At 56.1% G+C, this 19,255-nt stretch overlaps 1 protein-coding gene across 1 annotated transcript in view; it reads right to left on the bottom strand.

The window, feature by feature from the left end:
- Window positions 1-18,485, bottom strand: part of PLCG1 (phospholipase C gamma 1) — a 50,617-nt gene extending 32,132 nt beyond the window's left edge. The window contains exon 1 of the mRNA XM_054274455.1: window positions 18,284-18,485. Coding sequence (XP_054130430.1) covers window positions 18,284-18,485 — 202 coding nt within the window. The remainder of the gene's footprint in view (window positions 1-18,283) is intronic.
- Window positions 18,486-19,255: the final 770 nt, after the last annotated feature.

The following is a 19,255-nucleotide window of genomic DNA, read 5'->3' on the forward strand; positions in this document are numbered from 1 at the left end:
CAGGAACAAAATGTAAACAATGGTTATCTGCTGTTGTGGAATGCAACAGGTGCATCTGTGATTGGTCTCATGTGGACGTTTGTGATTAATGGCCAATCACAGTCAGCTGGCTTGGACTCTCTGTCCGAGCCACAAACCTTTGTTATTCATTCCATTCTATTCTTAGCTTAGCTGGCCTTCTGAGATGAAAACTTTTCTTCTGTTCTTTTAGTACAGTTTTAATGTAATATATATCATAAGATAATAAATCAAGCCTTCTGAAATATGGAGTCAATCCTCGTCTCTTCCTTCAACATAAGACCCCTGTGAACATGGTCACACTTGGTCCTGCAGTGATGGCAGAGGAAGCTCTGTGATGGAACAGGAACCCTGCTGCAGCATCCCTCACCCCCATGAACTAAAAGGCAACTCAGCCCTTTCAGTGAAGCACTCAAATCCACACAAAACATCCTCTCCCTTCCCTTGCTGCCCCAGGGAGGAGCATCCTGTGCCCAGGGATCAGTGGGCAGAGCTGGGTGCCCCAGAGCAGAGCCAGCAGCGCGCAGGGCAGGGTGGATGAGCAGCGCTGGGATTGCAGGCTGGCTCCTCCCCAGCCCTCCTGGGTCTGTGTGCAGCCAGCAGAGGCTCTGGGCAGGAGGCAGCACAGCCCATCCTGCCCAGGGATGCTCTGAGCTCCCCACACGGTTCCACAGCGCACTCTGAGCCATCCATGGCTCCACAAACTGCTGTGCCCTTCACAACCTCCCAAACTTCCCCACAGCCAGGAGAAACAGCCTGGCCCTCCCTTTGTCTCCAGGCTGAAAAAAAAAACAAAAAGAAGAAAAAAAAAGTCCCATTTCTGGGCAAAGAGCCCTCTTTCAGCAGGAGTGGGTTGCATCAGAAAGAAAAAGCTGACCCCAAATCCACCTCCCTCACCATGTAAGAAAAAAACCCCCACCAAATTACCCTCTGGTTACATGAAAACCAAAACCAGATCCACCCTTGAAGTCATTTAAAACTGAAACTCCATCCAAGCCTCATTTCCCCGCTGATGGATGGGGTGTTGTAACGTGCAAGGGTAAGCACAGCCTGGAACAGGCTCTGAGGGTTGCAAAACAGCCACCTCCAGAGGATTTCTGCAAAGATGGAAAACTGATTAAATTTAACAAAAAAAAAAAAAAAAAAAAAAAAAAAAAAAAAAAAAAAAAAAAATTAAAAAGCTGACCAAAAAGAGCATTTAGCCAGATGACTTTCCAGGATGGGTTTATCAGGGACAGCCTCCAAGCAAACACCCACCCCTCAACAGGCACTGCTGGGTGTCCCTGGGGAGAAATGCAGTGAGAGGCAGGGGTCAGTGCCAGCCCAGCTGGCTGACATGGGCTGATCCTGCCTGGGGGCAGCGGAAAAGCCTCCAGCCTGCTCAGTCTGGCACAGAAAAAGAAGTTAAACAAAGAGCCTTCCTGCTATTTAGCATTGTGGACCCCAATGAGCATAGCCATGTGGTCATCCCCAGGCTTCCCACCCCTGCAAGGGGCACCAGAGGGTCAGGTGGCCCCCAGGGAGAAAGAGGAAAAAGAAATGTGAGTAAAATACAAGAAAAATCTATTGTGCAGCAGCATGGAGAGTAAAGCAGTGCCATCCCCCTTTTTATATTTCAGTGGGAGCCCCCTGGAGTGGATATTTGGGCCAACAGTGGCTTTAGGAGCTGCAGGAGCATCCTGGCTCACCTGCTCCTGCTGCACCCACCAGCCTGGTGTTCCCCCACCAGCAGCCCTGCCCTGGTTCTGCTGCTGCTGCTGCAACCCAACACCAGCTGCAAGAACAACAAAACCTCAGCACAGCTCCCCTGTGAGCTCAGGAATGGCTGGGCAAGCTCTAAGTGCTTGGCTGGCCGGGGGCCAGAGCCCTCAGCACCTCTCTGTCTGCCTGGAGCTGTCTCTGCCCTTTGCTGTTCATGGAGCCCCAAAGCCCTGGCAGGCTGCAGGGGCATCAGGCAGAGCCAGCTGAGCTGGGGTTTGGCACAGGGCAGGGATTAGGGTGGCTCTGGGGACACGTGTGTGACACCCATAATAAACACACTGAGTGTAGGGACACGTGTGTGACACCCATCATGAGCAAATGAGTGTAGGGACATGTGTGACACCCATAATAAACACACTCAGTGTAGGGACACGTGTGTGACACCCATAATAAACACACTGAGTGTAGGGACATGTGTGTGACACCCATCATGGGCACACTGAGTGTGGTCCTGCCCTCTGCATCCCCTTCTGAGAGCCAAGCACTCAGCACAACAACCAGGAGAGCATGTCACATTGGGATTTGGTGCTCAGAGTGACAATAGCTCACCCTCTCAAGGCCACAAGCTCCCTTCATGCACAGGCTAAAGCAGGCACAGTAACTGTGAAATTTAACATCCCTAATTGAACATCCCTGGACTGAAACATCCCCCTCGCTGCTCAGCATCCCCGATCAGGTTTCCAGAGGAAGAGCCAGTGCCATTAGCAGATGGCTTATCCAGTCAGGACAACAAGGAACCAGCTGAGGCCTCTCATTTGACCTTAACTGGTTTTTCAGAGGGCAGGGAGCACGGCTGAGGCATCCTGGAGGCCAGCAATGACCAAAGCAGCAGCCCCCTGTGTCCCAGAGCATCCCTCACCCCCATGAACTAAAAAGGCAACTCAGCCCTTTCAGTTAAGCATCCAAATCCACATAAAACATCCTCTCACTTCCCTTGCTGTCCCAGGGAGGTGTGCAGGGGATCAGTGGGTCCCACTGCTCTTGCTGCTACCACATGCAGGTGGTACCTCTGCCTCAGGAAAAGGAGCAGGCAAAGCCATTTTCCCCTCCAGACTCTCAGCTCAGCTGTGGCTCAGGTTGCTCTTACAAGGTGCTTCATCTCACCTGCATCACAAACTGGATTTTTTTTTGCTCTAAACCACTGGATTTTGCTATGAAGTCTCAATATCATTACCCCAGTGCCAGCAACATCCATGGGGATGGGATGGGAGGAAGAGCAGCTCAGTGGGCTGGAGAGGGGAGAACAGGGAGCTCCTGACCAGCCAGGGTGATGGGGCTGGCCTGGATCCCAGCTCAGATCCTGGATCCCCTCTCAGCACTCCTGTTACTCAGTGTGGAGTGAGAGGATGTGGCAGGGAGCCTGAGCACCACCTGGGAATGGCAGGGGCAGCAGTGCCAGCAGCAGTGCCAGCAGTGTGCCTGGGCAGCCCATGCAGGGCACACAGGGAGGTGCTGGCTGCTCTGTGGGCACCAGGGCTTCCTGCCCAGCCTCTGCTGTGCCCCCCAGTCACATAGCCTGTGGCTTCTGAGCTCCTGTTCCTCCCCCCCAAATCCTTATCACCTGCAGAGGAAGCTGCAGGAGATGTGCAGGGAGATAGGAGATGCTGCTGAGAGGATGTGAAGATGAGACCTCCCCTCCTCCTCCCCACACAAACCCCACATTAGGGGCTGGAGCAGGGAGGCAGAGATCCTGCCCAGACACTGCTCCTACAGGGCACAGTGGCCTCTTCCCAGGCTGCCTTGCCAGCACCAGCCTCACCCAGGTGGCCTTTAAGAGCTCTTGAACATCCTCTTGATGTGAGAAGCAGAGGCAGCTGTGGGCTGCCTGACCTGTTATCATCAGCACATCTCTCCTGCTCGCCCTCAGCTGCAAGAAAATATGTGTAAAAAACCAAAGCTGATTCTCCCAGTGAGCAAAGCAGGATGCTGCCACCTCCCAGCCAGGGCTGAGGAGCTCAAGGAGATGGGCAGCAGGTGGCAAATGCCAGGCAAGGACTCCAGCAACCCTCCTCCTGCAGTGCTGGGGCTCCCTCCTGTCCTCCATGGAAATTCTGAATTTGTGGAGCTGTGGGGTTTGGTACCAAATCCCAGCCTGGGCATCCAGGGCTGCTGGTTGTGCCCAGTCCCACATGCAAGCCTGGCATCTCTGAGAGGCATGGGCTTGTAGCATTGTCACCCCACAGGACATGGGAGCACATTTCCATCCCACAAAGGGGTACAGCTGCTCCAGCTGAGGCAGAGCAGGCCCACACGGCCGTACCCAGCCCCAGACGGCCGTACCCAGGCCCAGACGGCCGTACCCAGGCCCACACGGCCGTACCCAGGCCCACACGGCCGTACCCAGCCCCACACGGCCGTACCCAGCCCCACACGGCCGTACCCAGCCCCACACGGCCGTACCCAGGCCCACACGGCCGTACCCAGCGCCACACGGCCGTACCCAGCGCCACACGGCTGTACCCAGCCCCACACGGCCGTACCCAGCCCCACACGGCCGTACCCAGGCCCACACGGCCGTACCCAGGCCCACACGGCCGTACCCAGCGCCACACGGCCGTACCCAGCGCCACACGGCTGTACCCAGCGCCACACGGCCGTACCCAGCCCCACACGGCCGTACCCAGCCCCACACGGCTGTACCCAGCCCCACACGGCCGTACCCAGGCCCACACGGCTGTACCCAGCGCCACACGCAAGGCTGGCACCTCTGAGAGCCATGGGCTTGTTGCACTGTCACCCCACAGGACATGGGAGCACATTCCCACCCCAGAGAGAGGCACAGCCCCAGGTTTTGCTGACACAGATGCTGCTCTGAGGACCTTGGTGTCCCTGTCCCAGATGAAATCAGGCTGGTGGCAGCCTGAGAGCCCCTCCAGTCATCTCCCTGTCTGAGAGGCACAAAGTTCCACTGACTCACATGGAAAGGGGAAGCTCAGCTCTGCTGCTCTGGCCAGCCTAGGGAAGCTCCACAGCCCACCCCAGGGTGACCTTGCCTGCATGGCATGGCAGGCTCCATCCCCCAGCCCTGCAATGGCCTGTCAGGAGCAGAATAAACCACAGGGAGGGTGGGATGGAGATGGGTGAGCACAGCTCCTGCCTCTGCCCCTCTTCCTCCCTTCCCTGCAGGGGAGATCTCACACAGCTGCAAGGAAACCCCCAGGTGGGCAGGGACAATGATGAGGCACCAACACATGCTGGGAAGAGGGTGAGAGGCTGAAGGGAGCTGCTCCATGGGCAGGTGTCCTTCATGGAAGGGCTGAACAGGGAACCCTCCTGTGCAATGTCCCTGCATCCCTCTCATGGACCTTACAGTGTCACTGATGTCCCTCCCCAGGCTCTCAGCCAGCCAGGGGAAGGGGATGGGACCAGGCAGACTGGCAAAACCAAGCAGGACAGAGGGGCAGAGGTGCCAATCCAGCAGTTCTGAATGCACAGCTCACAGCTGGGAGCCTGGCAGGGCCAGTGAGGAACCCCTGCCAGAGGTGGGTTTAGGGACCTGAGTGTCCAACAGCAGCAAACTCTCCTTGGGGCATTTTGGGGATTCCTGCACTCAACAAAGGTGCCTAACCAACTTCCATGCCCAGGGGTCACAAAGCAATTGTAGACAAGAGTTGGACATTGTCCCCAGGACAGGGCACAAAGGCAAGGAGTGAAAAGCAAAGCACAGAAAAGATTTGTCACAGTGGCAGCAAATGTCAGCGATGCTCAGATGCTGTGACTCAGGTTTCACCCACCCCTCCAGATGACACAATCAAGTTTCCATGACAGATTTACAGCAGAGGTCGCCAGGACCAGGATTTACAGCTGGCCAGGACCCTCTGTAGCAACAGAGTGGCTTGTCCCTGTCCCCACCATGGCTTGGGCTCTGCAGTGTGAGGGCAGCACTGGGAAGAGGAGGGTGGGATGAAGATCCCATGTGCTGCTGAGCTGCTCCAGGTCACCTCAACAGCCTGGCCCCTTCCTGCCCCGTGCTCAGCTCAACAGCTGCTCTGAGACTGGCAGGGCTGAGGATTTGCCAGGGCACAGATGTGAATTCCAGATGTTTGCCCTCCGCTCCATGTCCCTCTGTGCCATTGAATGCAGAGAGGCCCAGGGGCTGGAGCATCCCAGCCACAAAATGCAGGGAGCACCTCCTCCTCCTTGGATTTTCCACCTGAGTCTCTTCTCCACCCCACCACAAACCAGACACAGTTACCAGAGCAGCTGCAGGTGCAATGAAACCTGTCCCAAGGTGGTTGGAAATGGAAGCAGTGACTCTCCTCTTCCCTTTCTCCCAGATTTGCTCTCTCTGCTCTAACCAGGATGGGACCCCCTGGGCTGGTTTCACGTTCCAATGCCAAGGCAGGATTTTGGGGCATAACCAGCCACAGACATTCCTTACAGCACCATCCAAGTGGAGATGTCCAGGCACTGAGCAGACTGCCCAAGCCACACTCCCTGCCACATGACAGCATTTTGAGTTTATGGGGGAGAAGCAGAAACCCATGGTGATGGTGTCAAACCACTTGGGACTGTTTTTTTTTTAATGACCTCACCTGGGATTTATTTGGTCCCCAGAACTGGAGACTTCTTCCTGTTTGTACCCCAACCTGCTCCATGGTTCATATCAAACATCAATGCTCCAGAAATTTCATTCCCTCATCTCCAGAGCTCTTCACAAAGTGTCCCAGAGCTGCTGGAGGTTACAGGGACAATAATCCACTCAGCAGCAAGACCTTGAGAACAGGCTGACACCAGGCACTACAGGACATGTGAGACACAGAAGAGGGGGAAAAAAACCCAATAAAAATCAATTTCTGCAGCTTTGCTGGGACACAGAGACAAGCAGAGCCAACTCCCCACTGCCCTGGCAGTGGAATCTGGAATCAGGGACACAGCTCTTTGCTCTTCTGAAGCTCAGGAGGGCTGTGAACTGCAGGGATTAACAGGACAAGGACTGCAGCTCAGGAGGGAAGCAGGGAATGCAGAGTGCCCTGAGAGAAGGAGGGAATGCGGAGTGCCCTGGGACCCTGGCAGGAGGAGCCAGAGGTGGGTGAGTGATGTCTGAGGGCAGGAATCCAAGCACAGGAGGCACAAGGCAGCAGGCTCTGTGCTCTGCTCTGATGAGCCAGGGGCACCAAGAAGGACCTGGACGGACAGGCAGTGTCCAAATGCTCAGCAAACAAAGCCAGGCAGCCCCTGCCCCACCTCCTGCCAGCTGGGAAGCACGTTTATGGGGTGCAGGTCCCCAGGGCAGGCAGCCAAGGCGGTGAAAGTCCTCTGGGACATTCCCTGCTCCCAGCACCACAGCCTGCCTGACTGGGCTGGGGTTACACCACCACAGGTGAGGAGGAGGAGGAGCAGGAGGGATGAAGGATGCACTGGCACATGCAGGAGGGTGTCCTTTAATCACCACACCATCAGCACTGCTGGGAGCAAGGAAACAGGAAAAGGACTCAGGCAGCTGCTGTGCCCAAGCCTGCAGTGACAGCTGTCCCCAGTGTGGCCATTCCCAGCCCTGCCTGGTGTGGCCCCACACAGGGTGATGCTCCAAGGGCCCTGCACAGGATCCCAGCAGGAGAGGAGCACAGGATAACCCAGAGGGAATGAGAGGAGTTCCAGCAGAGATGGAGAGCAGCACAGCTGGAGCAGCAGAGCCAGGAGGCAGCAGAGCAGCCCCAGCAGGGCTCTGTGTGTCACCCAGAGCATCCCTTCAGGCCCTGGGGACACAGCACACAGCCAGCTCCTGGGGAGGGAGTGTGGAGCCAGCAGAAAAGCCAACCCTGCTATCATTACATTGCAAAGGTTCTATTGTCATTACATTGCAAGGGTTCCATATTGCCAGAGTTTGATGTTCCTTGTAGGCAGCTCCTCTAGCACTGACTCTTCCTCATCCTCACAGCAGCCAACTGACTCCAGTTCCCTCAACCAACCAACCAACCCACTCTTATAACACTCTCCTTATTGGCTGCAGGTGTGGCCTGTTAACATCAGGCCTGCTCCTAATCTTTAATAATTATCCAGCTGCAACTCTTTAGGGGGTAAGATTACTTTCCATACTACCTTTAGTTACTTATGTTCTATCCCCCTACACAACCCTTGTCCCCAAGATGCTTCAGCCACTTCCCAAAGGGGCAGGACTGGGAAGGCAGGAGCCCTGCACACCCCCCAACATGGGTAAAGGCTGGGGGTGAGCTGCAAACACAAGGCAGCACAGCTCTGGGATTCCATATGTCAAGGCAGGAAAAAAAGAGTCATATTCCAAGAAAAGGAAAATAAATGTGTTTGTAATGGGTTGGGGAGAAAACACAACCTGGTCACAGTCCTGCCCCTTCTGCTGTGGCTTTTGGCCATGGCATCCTTAAGGGCAAACAGCTCAGCACAGCATCCCACACCACAGAGATCATGTGCTGGACCATGACCTTCCCTGGGAGGATTTCAAACCAGCACCATGGGATTGCCTGGGACAGCAGGAATGCTCTGGGGAACCCTGACAGCACAAGGAGGGACTGTGACCAAAACCTCAGAGCCACAAATGTTTACAAACACAAGGGAGGACTTGCAGAGGAAAACAAGGGAGCGATCCATCCCAGATTCTGGAAGGCTTTCCATGGCTCCCCACCCAGCCAGCCAAGCTCAGGAGCCCAGATGAGGCTAAAGAGCCACCAGAGCACAGGGACAGCAGAGATGGAGCTAAAATGCAGTCTGAAAATCACAGAGACTTTCAGAGCATGGGCTGGCAGCATCCTAAAGCTCTGCTGACCTGTACAGCCATAGTGTGCCAGCTTCTGCTAGAGACATCAGCCCATGGCTGTTTGGGTGCTCAGGGTGCTCCCCAACCCTGAATCCTCCTGCCACTCCCTGTATCAAGGTGCTCAATACATGACAAGGGACAGGGTGCTCCCCAACCCTGAATCCTCCTGCCACCCCCTGTATCAAGGTGTTCAATACATGACAAGAACAGATTAGAGGCAGCAAAGTGCTCAGAGGTAAGGACACTGGGACAAGAGGGATGAGCCTGGCAAATCAGAAGCAGACAGCCCTGGCCAAGAGTTCCAAGTGCTGGGGGATCTCCAGAAAGGCTGAAAATTCTCAGAAATGAGGAAGTTTCTCATTGGAATCAATGTGAAAAAGCTTTTTCCACGCAAAACAGCGCTTTGCTCAAAATAAGAACACTCAAAACTTAAAGATTAAAACCATTTGGAAGGACAGCTTTTTCCAGCACTGCAGAGCCCCTTTGGGAATGAATGCTGTCACCATGTCCCTTGCTAAGGTCTGGAAGACACCCTCCCCACCAGGGCATGATGTAACAGCTCCAGCAGCAAAACCACACTGCTGGAACAGTCATGGGATCAGGCAGGACACAGCCAGGGATGGGCTGGATGCTGAACTGATCCCTCAGGGCACACCAGCAGCACCAACCACCCAAACCAAGTGAGCTGAGGAGCCTCCCAGGCTCCTGTGAGCATCCCCAGGCTCCTGTGAGCATCCCCGGGTACCAGGCACCACACAGCCCTCTCCATCCTGCTGCTGCACACCTGGGGAACACCCAGAGCTCCTTCCATCCCCCTCTAGACCAGGTATCCCTCTGACAGTAAAAGATTTTAAAATCATAGAAAATTTGGGGAGTTAGAAAGTTAGGCCCTGGGGAAATATTAAAGGTAGGCCCTGGGGAATGTCAGGCCTTGTTTTTGTTACATGATGTGAAAGTGTGCCTGTGTAGTCAGTATATGATAAATTATACAATTGTTAAATTATTGTTTTTATTGATAAAATTATTGTTTAAAGAATCATGAGAAACTATGTTAGGGGTTGGAGGGGGGGATCACGAGAAATCCATGCTTGGATGAAATCAATGTATACAACAGTACAATGTAAGTTTAATAATTAATATGGAAGTGATGTAATGATAGAATACAAAACATGTTCGGCTCAAAACCATGTCAGAGTCAGATTTGGGTCTGTGTCCCCCTGACACCCAGAGCTCTTCAATAAAAGCACCTGCACAGAACCATTCTGTGATGATGTGTCCTGAACACCAACACCTCCAGTTGCTCTAGTCCAGCATCATCTCCCACCATCCCCTTACCAAGGCTGTTTGGCCAAGGGGAAACAGGGAGGATGTGGGGGGGAACCTTTCAAAAGCATTGCAAGAGCTTCAAAATGCTCTGATTTCTACTGCTCTTAAACCTCAGAGAACACTAGAAAACTAACAATTCTTCACTGTCTTCACCCATTTCCTTGTACTGCATGGCAAGGTGCAGCCAATGGTTTTTCAGCTCAGAGCTGCTGGGGTTTCTGTGCTCTAAGGCCCACACCTCCTCACCACACGCTGCAAGCTCTTCCTGGGCTCCCACACCCTCCTTCAGCACGAGCTTCACCCTGGCTCCCACAGAACCTGCAGCAGCTCAGGGGCAGGGACATGGCACGGGGGCTGCCAGGTCACACAGCCCCCAGGGCCACTGTCACACACCCTGAGCCAGCACTGAGCACAGCCTGTCCCTGCTGCCCCCTCCCCTGCCAGACACAGCCCCGCGTGGGGCTGGGGTGTTCCTGCAGCCCTGCAGGGCACAAACCACAGGCTGGTCCCCAAGGACAGCACCCACAGGCTGATCCCCATGGGCAGCACCCACAGGCTGGTCCCCAAGGACAGCACCCACAGGCTGATCCCCATGGGCAGCACCCACAGGCTGATCCCCATGGGCAGCACCCACAGGCTGGTCCCCAGGGACAGCACCCACAGGCTGATCCCCAAGGACAGCACCCACAGGCTGATCCCCATGGGCAGCACCCACAGGCTGGTCCCCAAGGACAGCACCCACAGGCTGGTCCCCAAGGACAGCACCCACAGGCTGATCCCCAAGGACAGCAATCACAGGCTGGTCCCCAGGGGCAGCACCCACAGGCTGATCCCCAGGGACAGCACCCACAGGCTGGTCCCCAAGGACAGCACCCACAGGCTGGTCCCCAGGGACAGCACCCACAGGCTGATCCCCAAGGACAGCACCCACAGGCTGATCCCCATGGGCAGCACCCACAGGCTGATCCCCAGGGACAGCACCCACAGGCTGATCCCCAGGGACAGCACCCACAGGCTGGTCCCCAAGGACAGCACCCACAGGCTGATCCCCAAGGACAGCACCCACAGGCTGGTCCCCAGGGACAGCACCCACAGGCTGGTCCCCAAGGACAGCACCCACAGGCTGATCCCCAGGGACAGCACCCACAGGCTGATCTCCATGGGCAGCACCCACAGGCTGATCCCCAAGGACAGCACCCACAGGCTGATCCCCATGGGCAGCACCCACAGGCTGATCCCCAAGGACAGCACCCACAGGCTGATCCCCAGGGACAGCACCCACAGGCTGATCCCCAAGGACAGCACCCACAGGCTGGTCCCCAAGGACAGCACCCACAGGCTGATCCCCAAGAGAGCCCACAGCTCCTGTCCCATGGCCTGGAGGATGTCAGGACCCAGCACATCCCTCTGGCTGTCCTGAGCAGCCCAGACCCCTGCCAGGGGGCTCAGACACCCTGGCACAGAGCCCAAAATGCCTGTGGGTTTGATTATGACCCATGGAGCAAGCTACCAACTTTCGATGAAGATCTGCAAGCCATGACAAATCAAGTAGAATAATAGTGAATTTATCAAAAAGTAGATTTTGGGGTTTTTTAGAATGGAGGTTCAATGGACAAGATGGAGGGAACTGGGCATGTCCAGCCTTTCTCCTTCTTCTTCTTGGCCTCTATCTTCTGCTGGGATGTTGGCACTTTTAGATTGGTTTACAGTAGAAGCTCACTGTCTAAGACAGGTGATAGGTATTGGAAAGTAATTGTAAATATTGTACACGTAGTTTTTAGTATAAAGACATAACACTGCTCTGGGGGCAGGGGGAATGCCTCTGTCTGACCTGCTGAGTGGACCTCAGCAGGCCAGGAGAAAGAATTTTATAGATAAGGAACAATAAACAACCTTGAGACTGAGAACTGAAGAGCTCTGACTACTTCTTCAAGTGCCAGGCTGGGAAAAGAGACTTTCTAACACATCTCGGGATCACTGTGAGCAGCTAAAGCCCCGACAGAAGGGGATGCTCAGCACAAACTGTCAAGCCCAGGATCCCACTTTGGCAGAGACAAGTTAAACACACAATCAAATGTTCCACCTCCAGCAGCTCCTGAGGTTGCCATACACAGGCTGAGCTGCTGCAGCCCATCCATGAGCCTGCAGCTCCAGCAGAAGGGTGTGTGATTGACCTAAACTCTAAGGCAGTCACAGGAGAGGGTCTGTTCTGAGAGCCCTGCTCCATTCCCAGTGTTCCCAAGTTCTACATCCTGGCCAGGCTGCCCACCACAGCACACACTGATGTGGGTCAGCTCCAAAAGGACCCAACAGCCCCAGTGCCCTATGGAGGGGAAGGTCCCAGCCCAAGAGCAGTGCCCAGGCTCCCAGAACACAGAATTTACACCAAGCCTGCTCTCCTGGGCACCTCCTGGCCAAGCCACACACACACAGCACTGGGAGCTCAGGGCTGCTCAGGGCTGGGGACTTTAGCCCTGACTCAGGGCTGCAGAGCCTCCCCTCCTGTGCCTGCAATCTGTGAGATATGCAGGAGGCCACACGCCTGCTCACAGGGGACAGGGGACAGCCAGCACGCCCTGGGGGTGCTCACAGGGCAGCCATCAGATAAGGAGCTGGCAAACGCTTTGAGATAAGGATAAGGATAAAGGATAAGGATGAGAATCCCCACTGTGCAGGCAGGGCAGCTCAAAGAGAGCAGCAGTGAGATCCCAGGCTGGCTTGGGCAGCTGCTGGCTCAGCTCCTCAGCGTGGAGATGGAGCACACTAAAGTTCTGTATAAAACCCCACAACAGAACAGCCCCCGGTGACAGGAGGGGACAGGGCTGAGCTGAGCATGGCACCTCCTGGCATGAGCTCTGCAAGGGCAGATGTTCAGGCCCAGCTCACTGAGGGGCTCCTGCTGCCACACATGGTGTCCAGCCATGGCAAGGAGGAAGCCAAGCCCTGAAAAACTCAGCCCCTTGATGCTGGTGGGAAATAATCAGTCCAACACTTTGAAAAAACTTTCCAGCACATTCTCATTAGTGGGCTTGGACCCCACAAGGCAATTCCTGCCACGTGGCTGATGACAGGGGAAGGAACCAGATGGATGGGGGACGTGGTGCAGGTTCTAGGGGAAAACACCACAGCCAACTCCCAGCTGCTCTCCAGGTTCAGAGAAGCTTTTGAGATGCCCAGGGAGGAGGTAACACATCTTACTGCATGGGGAAGGGTTTTCCAACCTGCCCCTCCTGGAGGATGCTACCAAGAGTAAAGCTGGGATGACAAAGGGGAGAGGCTGTTTCAGTCTGGAGGCGAAGGCAGAGCAGAGCTCGCTTTGTGCGCAGCACAAATGCCCTCACAGGCAGGAAGGGGGACACAAAACCCTGCCCTCAAAAGCTCCCACAGCAGAGCATCAGCAGGGGAAGCTTCAACCATCCTGAGAGCCACAAGCCCTGCTCTGCTCTCCCTTCCACCCCAGCCCGTGCACAGCCCCTGCTCCAGGGCAGCTCCCTCCTCCCTTTCCTGCCCACTGCACCCCTGGCTGCAGGAGCAGGAGGGACCCTCCAGTGCAGCGGCTGCCCTGCACCCCAAGAGCAGCTCACTCTGAAGTCATTTTAGCCTTCACAACCATTTCTGGCTCACTTGCTTCTTAAGAGCTCCAAGCTCCTCAAGTTTAAGCAAATGGCCCCAAAAAAACATAATTAAAGAAGCTGTGTCCCAGTGGGCTAATGAAAGAGGCTGGTGCTTGAAATGGCTGGGGCGAGTGGGAGCCACACTTCAGAGCCACTTTGCATTAATATTTTACAGCTCATTTCTTTCCTTTTACACAGGCAATGGCTTTTCTCCACCTCCAAGGGACTGAGCTCATTTCACTGAAAGCAAGAATGCAACCAGGGTTTTTTGTGAGGTAGGTTTTTTTTTTCTCCTCTCTCTCCCCTATAAAACAAACATCTGCTCCAAATTTTCAGCTCACTCTCTGAGCAAACTCTCTGAATTTTCTGACGTGTTTCAAGGCAAACAGTTCAATTTGAAACTGGCCTATAACCCCCCCACCAGCATGAGAAGGTAAAAATGCGAGACCCTTTTTTATTAAAAATAAAGAATCAGTTAACACAGGAAGTTTAAAAGAAAATAAATGCATAAAAGACAACTGACTTGAGGGATTAGCTCTACTCTGCTCTGGGTGCTTAACAAAAAGAACAGAAAATTTTTAGCACTCTTCCTATTGTAGCAGCCAGGCCCTCTGCAGAGTTATTAGCAAGAAACCAATGCGCTGGTAATTAAACCTGGCTGGAACTCTACGAACAAAAACAAGTATTAATTGAAAAAAAATGCCTTTTTTTTTTATTTTTTGGCACAAACCAGGGTTGCATTTTGCACAGTTTTGAAGAAGCACAGGAGAAGGGAAAGGGGAGCCCAGGGGAGCTCACCCCCCTCCCCAGCCCTCAGCTCACGGGGATTCTCCTCACTCTGGAGTGGAGAGCTCAAGGAGAGCACTCCTGTCCAAGAGAAGAGGCTCTCATGGGGCAGCCCAGCTGGCTGGGCCCTGCTGAGCCCGAGCTGCCCACGGAGGGCACACAGGGGACACACACAGGGTCTTTATGCACTGGCACAAAGCGCTACACAAGGGGCACAAAGCAGGGGACGAGGACAGGGCTGGCACACCAGCGAGGGCTCTCTGCTCTCCATCCCCCAGCACCTCCTGGCTTGTGGGCAGCTCATGGTGGCCAGTGAGGCCAGCTGGTGATCTGTCCATCTACAGCACAGGTGGTGATGCCACCCAACCCTTCAGGGAATCATTAGGAAAAAGTCCTCTAAGAGCATCCAGCCCAACCATTAACGCAGCACTGCCAGGTCCACCACTGAGCCACGGCTCCAGGTGCCACATCTGGCACAGCTGGTTATCTGTCCATCTACAGCACAGGTGGTGATGTCACCCAACCCTTCACGGAATCATTAGGGCAGGAAAAGTCCTCTAAGAGCATCCAGCCCAACCACCAACCCAGCAGTGCCAGGTCCACCACTGAGCCATGGCCCCAGGTGCCACATCTACACAGGTTCCTCCTCTTCCAGATCCCCCTGGTCCAGCCTCACTGCTGCCAGGAGAAGCTGAAGCACACAGAGACCTTCATCCTTAAGTGCAAGAAGTTCCTTGCAGAGGCCAGTCAGACCCTGCTGGCTTCAGTAATTTGAATAAAGGTGGCACAGCAGCATGGCAGAGTGAGGGAACTCACAGAATTTCTAGGTTGGAAGAGACCTTTAAGATCATCGAGTCCAACCCATGTTCTAACACCTCAACTAGATCATGGCACCAAGTGCCACATCCAGTCTTTTTTTAACTCAGATCCACAGCACGAGGCTGCTGAGGCACCAAAGGCACAGAGCACAGGGGTTCCCTGGACCTCTCTCCAGCAGTGGGGTGCCCCTCAGCCTGCTCAGGCTCTGCTCCCCTCTAAGCTCCACGTCACAGTGCACAGAAAGCCAAGCACCACCCAAAAAATGTTTTTAAGGCAAAGAACTGGTTGCCTGTTGCAGAGTTCAGCAGTTCTGACAGATCCTGGGGCAGCAGCTGCCCCACAACACCTCTGACAGTGATGGCAAAGCTCCAAAATGAGCACCAGCACAGAGGAACGATGGCAGGGGCTGTGCCCAGAGCCCTCTCCTCCTGGCACACTGCAGCTTCAGCCCACCGGCAGATGAGCCAGCTGCCCTCTGTCCCTCCCTGCACTGCCCACCATGCACCAGGAGCTTCCCAAGCCGCAGACACAGGGCTGTGCTCTTCCCAACACCCTCACCCACCCCTCCCTGGGACAAACACACATCTCCTTCCTGCACACCCACCAGGAGCAGAGAAAGGAGCACAGATGCTCCATAGCTGGTGTCCATGGAGACAGACCTCTCCAAGACATGGCCATCCACACACACATGTCCCGAGCCCAAAACCTCCATATGTGATATACTGTGGATGCTCACCTGTTCTGAAATGGGTAACAACCCAGAATCACTCCTACTTAGACAATTAACATGTATCCAGGGTGGTCTAGAACTCCCTGGTGGCCTCCATCTCTCAAGAAACACAAGAACATCCATTACAGACCCATGAACACAGCAATCTTTGACCTGCAAGTTCCCAGAAACCGTTTGGTGCAGATGCTGTTGCATGGGAAGGAACATCTCACCTCCTGACAGCTGCCACCCCCTCAGAGTGCAAGCTGGGGCCAAACCAGAACCACCACCAAAAGCAAAACCCAACTCACTGCTTCCTGTGCTGGCATGGCTTGTCTTCATGGGGAGAACTGGATCAGTGCCTGCCCATGGCTGACACCACCCTGCCCTGACAGTGACCAGCTCAGCTCCAGATTACTTCACCCCTGGCTCCCACCATGGCCATGCTGACCCCAAGGGGATGAGCCAGGAAGGGAATTCCTTGGTGTATTTGCCACATGAAGTGGAGCTGTCACGCACCTGGCTTCTCCCAGGCATCCCCTTGCTGCCCACAAAGCACATCCAGATAAAAGCAGGGAAGCTGGCCAAGAACCCAGCACTGCTGGCCATCGATCCCATGGTTTGCCTTGCCTGCCTAGAAACCCAGGCACTATTTGTGTACACAGGCTGGCATTTCCAGCTGGAGCCTCACAGCTCTGTCCAGGAAGTGTTAAAGCAAAGCTCTGCTCCCAGCCCTGCCAGCTCAGGGTGCTGGGTGACACCGGAGCAGGGTGAGAGGACAGGATGAGAGAGGATGCCATGGGGAAAGCACCTGGCATCAGAGAGATGGGGCTGAAGATACAGCAGCTCTTCAGCCTGATGTCCTCTGTGTCCAGCAAGGCCCACCTGGCCCCCTGGGAGGGTCACACAGAGTGTGGGGACACCATCAGCATTGGGGGGCACACGAGTGGAACCCAGAGCACAAAGCCAGACACCTTGCCTGTGCCACAGTAGAGAAGCCCCAAGGAATTTTCCTCTGTGACATTAAAAGAAACACAATCATCTCAGTCCCTGGGACACTCTGCTCTTGCATGTCCGCACAGCACAAGAACTCCTTGCAGCCATGGCTTTATCATTGTCAGCCCACAGTTCTGGTATAAAGCTGAAGTCATCTAGATTTCCCCCACAGGTTACAGGGACACACCTCAGTCTGTGCCCAGGAACAACCACCCCTGCAGACCCCAGTGGGACCTCTGTCCCCCGTGGGCACACGTGGGCTGTGGGCTCTGTCTCAGACCCAGCAAAACCAACGTTTGCTCAGCCTGAGTTTAAGAACAACTTAAGCCCAGGGTCAATAGAATGCTGCTCTCTCCTCCCTCTCACACTGCCTCATCACTCCCAGAGGCCCTTCTGGGAAAGAGATGGGGGAGCTCCACATCCTCATGATGCTAAAGGCTCCCCCCAGACCTGCCTCCACACACCACAGGGCACAAGGTAGAGGCCTCGAAGGGTCTCACGGCAAACCAAAGCCCCAAACCGGCATTTTGTGGACCTGCCCCAGAGATGTGGCCACCATCTCCATGCCCTTTCCCCATATAAGCCCTTGGTACTAACAGCATCCCAGCTTTCCATCCTGGACCAGCAGCACTTGCCAGGAGAGATGACAACCCCTCCCTGGCCTCGCTGGGCCTCAGTCACATCCCCCAGCATGGGAAAGGCCAGTGGCATGGCCAGCATCACCTCTCCACCACTTGGCCTTTGTGCACATCCCCTCTTCCTCATGTCCCACACGGAACAGAGACCTTGTCCTTGTGCTGGAGCACACGGGGGCAAGAAGGATAATTTAAGAAAAATTATCTGGGAAATAAACACCAAGTTTAAGAGTGCAGAGCATGCCAGATCTCACCCCCTTCCCACCTTACGCCCATGCATAAGAAACCTGGTTTTACACTCAGGTTTCTTACGCATCCTTTCCTCTGTCCTCCTCGTCCCCATCCAGCACAGGAAGCCGGGGCTCACCTGACCCTGTGCCATCACCCTCACAGGGCAACGGGGAAGGGAACGGAACCACAGCACAATATTTTGGGCTGGTTTTCCTACTGCTTAACCTTTTCCGTTTGCTCTCATCTGTTGCTCCGAGGTGCAACCGCAAAAGGGCTCACACTAACCCTGCTTCCTTCTGAGGCTCCCTTAGGCGCTGCTCGCCAAGGCACCACCCGGGAAAACACCTCGTTTATCCCGGGGGAAGTTTGGTGCCGAGCAGGGATGCGGAAAGTTGGGAGGCGGCGCTGGGCGGGGGCAGCGGCGGTACCGGCCCGCGCATCCCCCGCGCACGGAGCGGCCCCGCGCCGGGACCGGACCCTCTCCGCGGGGAGATGCCGGGCACGACGAACCTGGAGGTTCATTATTTCTCATTTTCTTCCTCCTCTCCCCGCCAGCGAACACCGGCGCTCCCCGAACGGCGGCTCCGGGAGGGCTCCGGCCCCGCCGCCCCGCCCGGGCAGCGCGGCCCCTCGGCGCCCCTTCCCCCGCACTCACCGGCGCCCTCGACCTTGTCGGAGCCGCGGCTCCAGGTGACCTGCCGCGTCTCCAGCTTCACCTGGAAAGTTTTCCGCTCGGGTCGCTGCGACTTTTTGGAGTAGAAGAGGGTCATGACGGTGCCCACCTCCAGGCTGCGGCACAGCTGCGCCGCCTCCGCCTCGCTGGGCGCCCCGGGGCCGGCGCCCGGCCCGGCCGCCATCGGCGCGGCGAACAAAGGGGAGCGGGAGCGCCCGAGCCCCGCCGCGCCCCGCGCCGCCGCCGCGGGAGGGGAGCGAGCCGGAGGAGGAGGAGGAGGAGGAGGAGAGGGAGGAGGAGGAGGAGCGAGGAAGGAGGAGGGAGGAGGGAGGGGAAGGGGCGGAGCGGAGCGGAGCGCTGCTGGCGCGGGGGGCGGGCGCGCAGCGCAGCGCGGGGGGTCCGCGGGGGGGACCCGCACCCGGGGCTGGGGCTCGGGGGACACGGACCTGGTGCTGGGGCTCGGGGGCTGCGGGGGGGACACGGACCCGGTGTTGTGCTCGCGGGGGACACGCAGCCGGTGCTGGGCTCGGGGGGACACGGATCCGGTGTTGGGGCTCGGGGGGGACACGGATCCGGTGCTGGGGATCGGGGGCTCGGGGGGGGACCCGCACCCGGTGCTGCCCGCCCAGGGGCTCGAGGGTCGGAGCATCCCCGCCCAGCGGGGCAGGAGGGCAGCGGGACCCCATGGATGGTGCGGGATGCCAGGGCCACAGACCACCCAGCACGCCTGGGAACCGCGCCACCCTCCGCATCATGACACGCCCGGGGGACCGGGGACTCTGCGCCCCACGGCACGCCTGGGGGACCACCCTGCACCCCACATGGTTCACACAGCCCACAGGATACCTTAGGGCTCCAGCACCCACAGCAGGGTTTGCGTGGGATCCTGTCGTGGCACACGTGGGGTCCCCACATTGCATCCCGCAGTGGCTTTTCCTGGGGACAGACCCCTCG

This window comes from Melozone crissalis, unplaced genomic scaffold, assembly GCF_028551555.1.
Source record: "Melozone crissalis strain CALT ecotype California unplaced genomic scaffold, PUWL_Pcris_2 ptg000017l_1, whole genome shotgun sequence".
Lineage (NCBI taxonomy): Eukaryota > Metazoa > Chordata > Aves > Passeriformes > Passerellidae > Melozone > Melozone crissalis.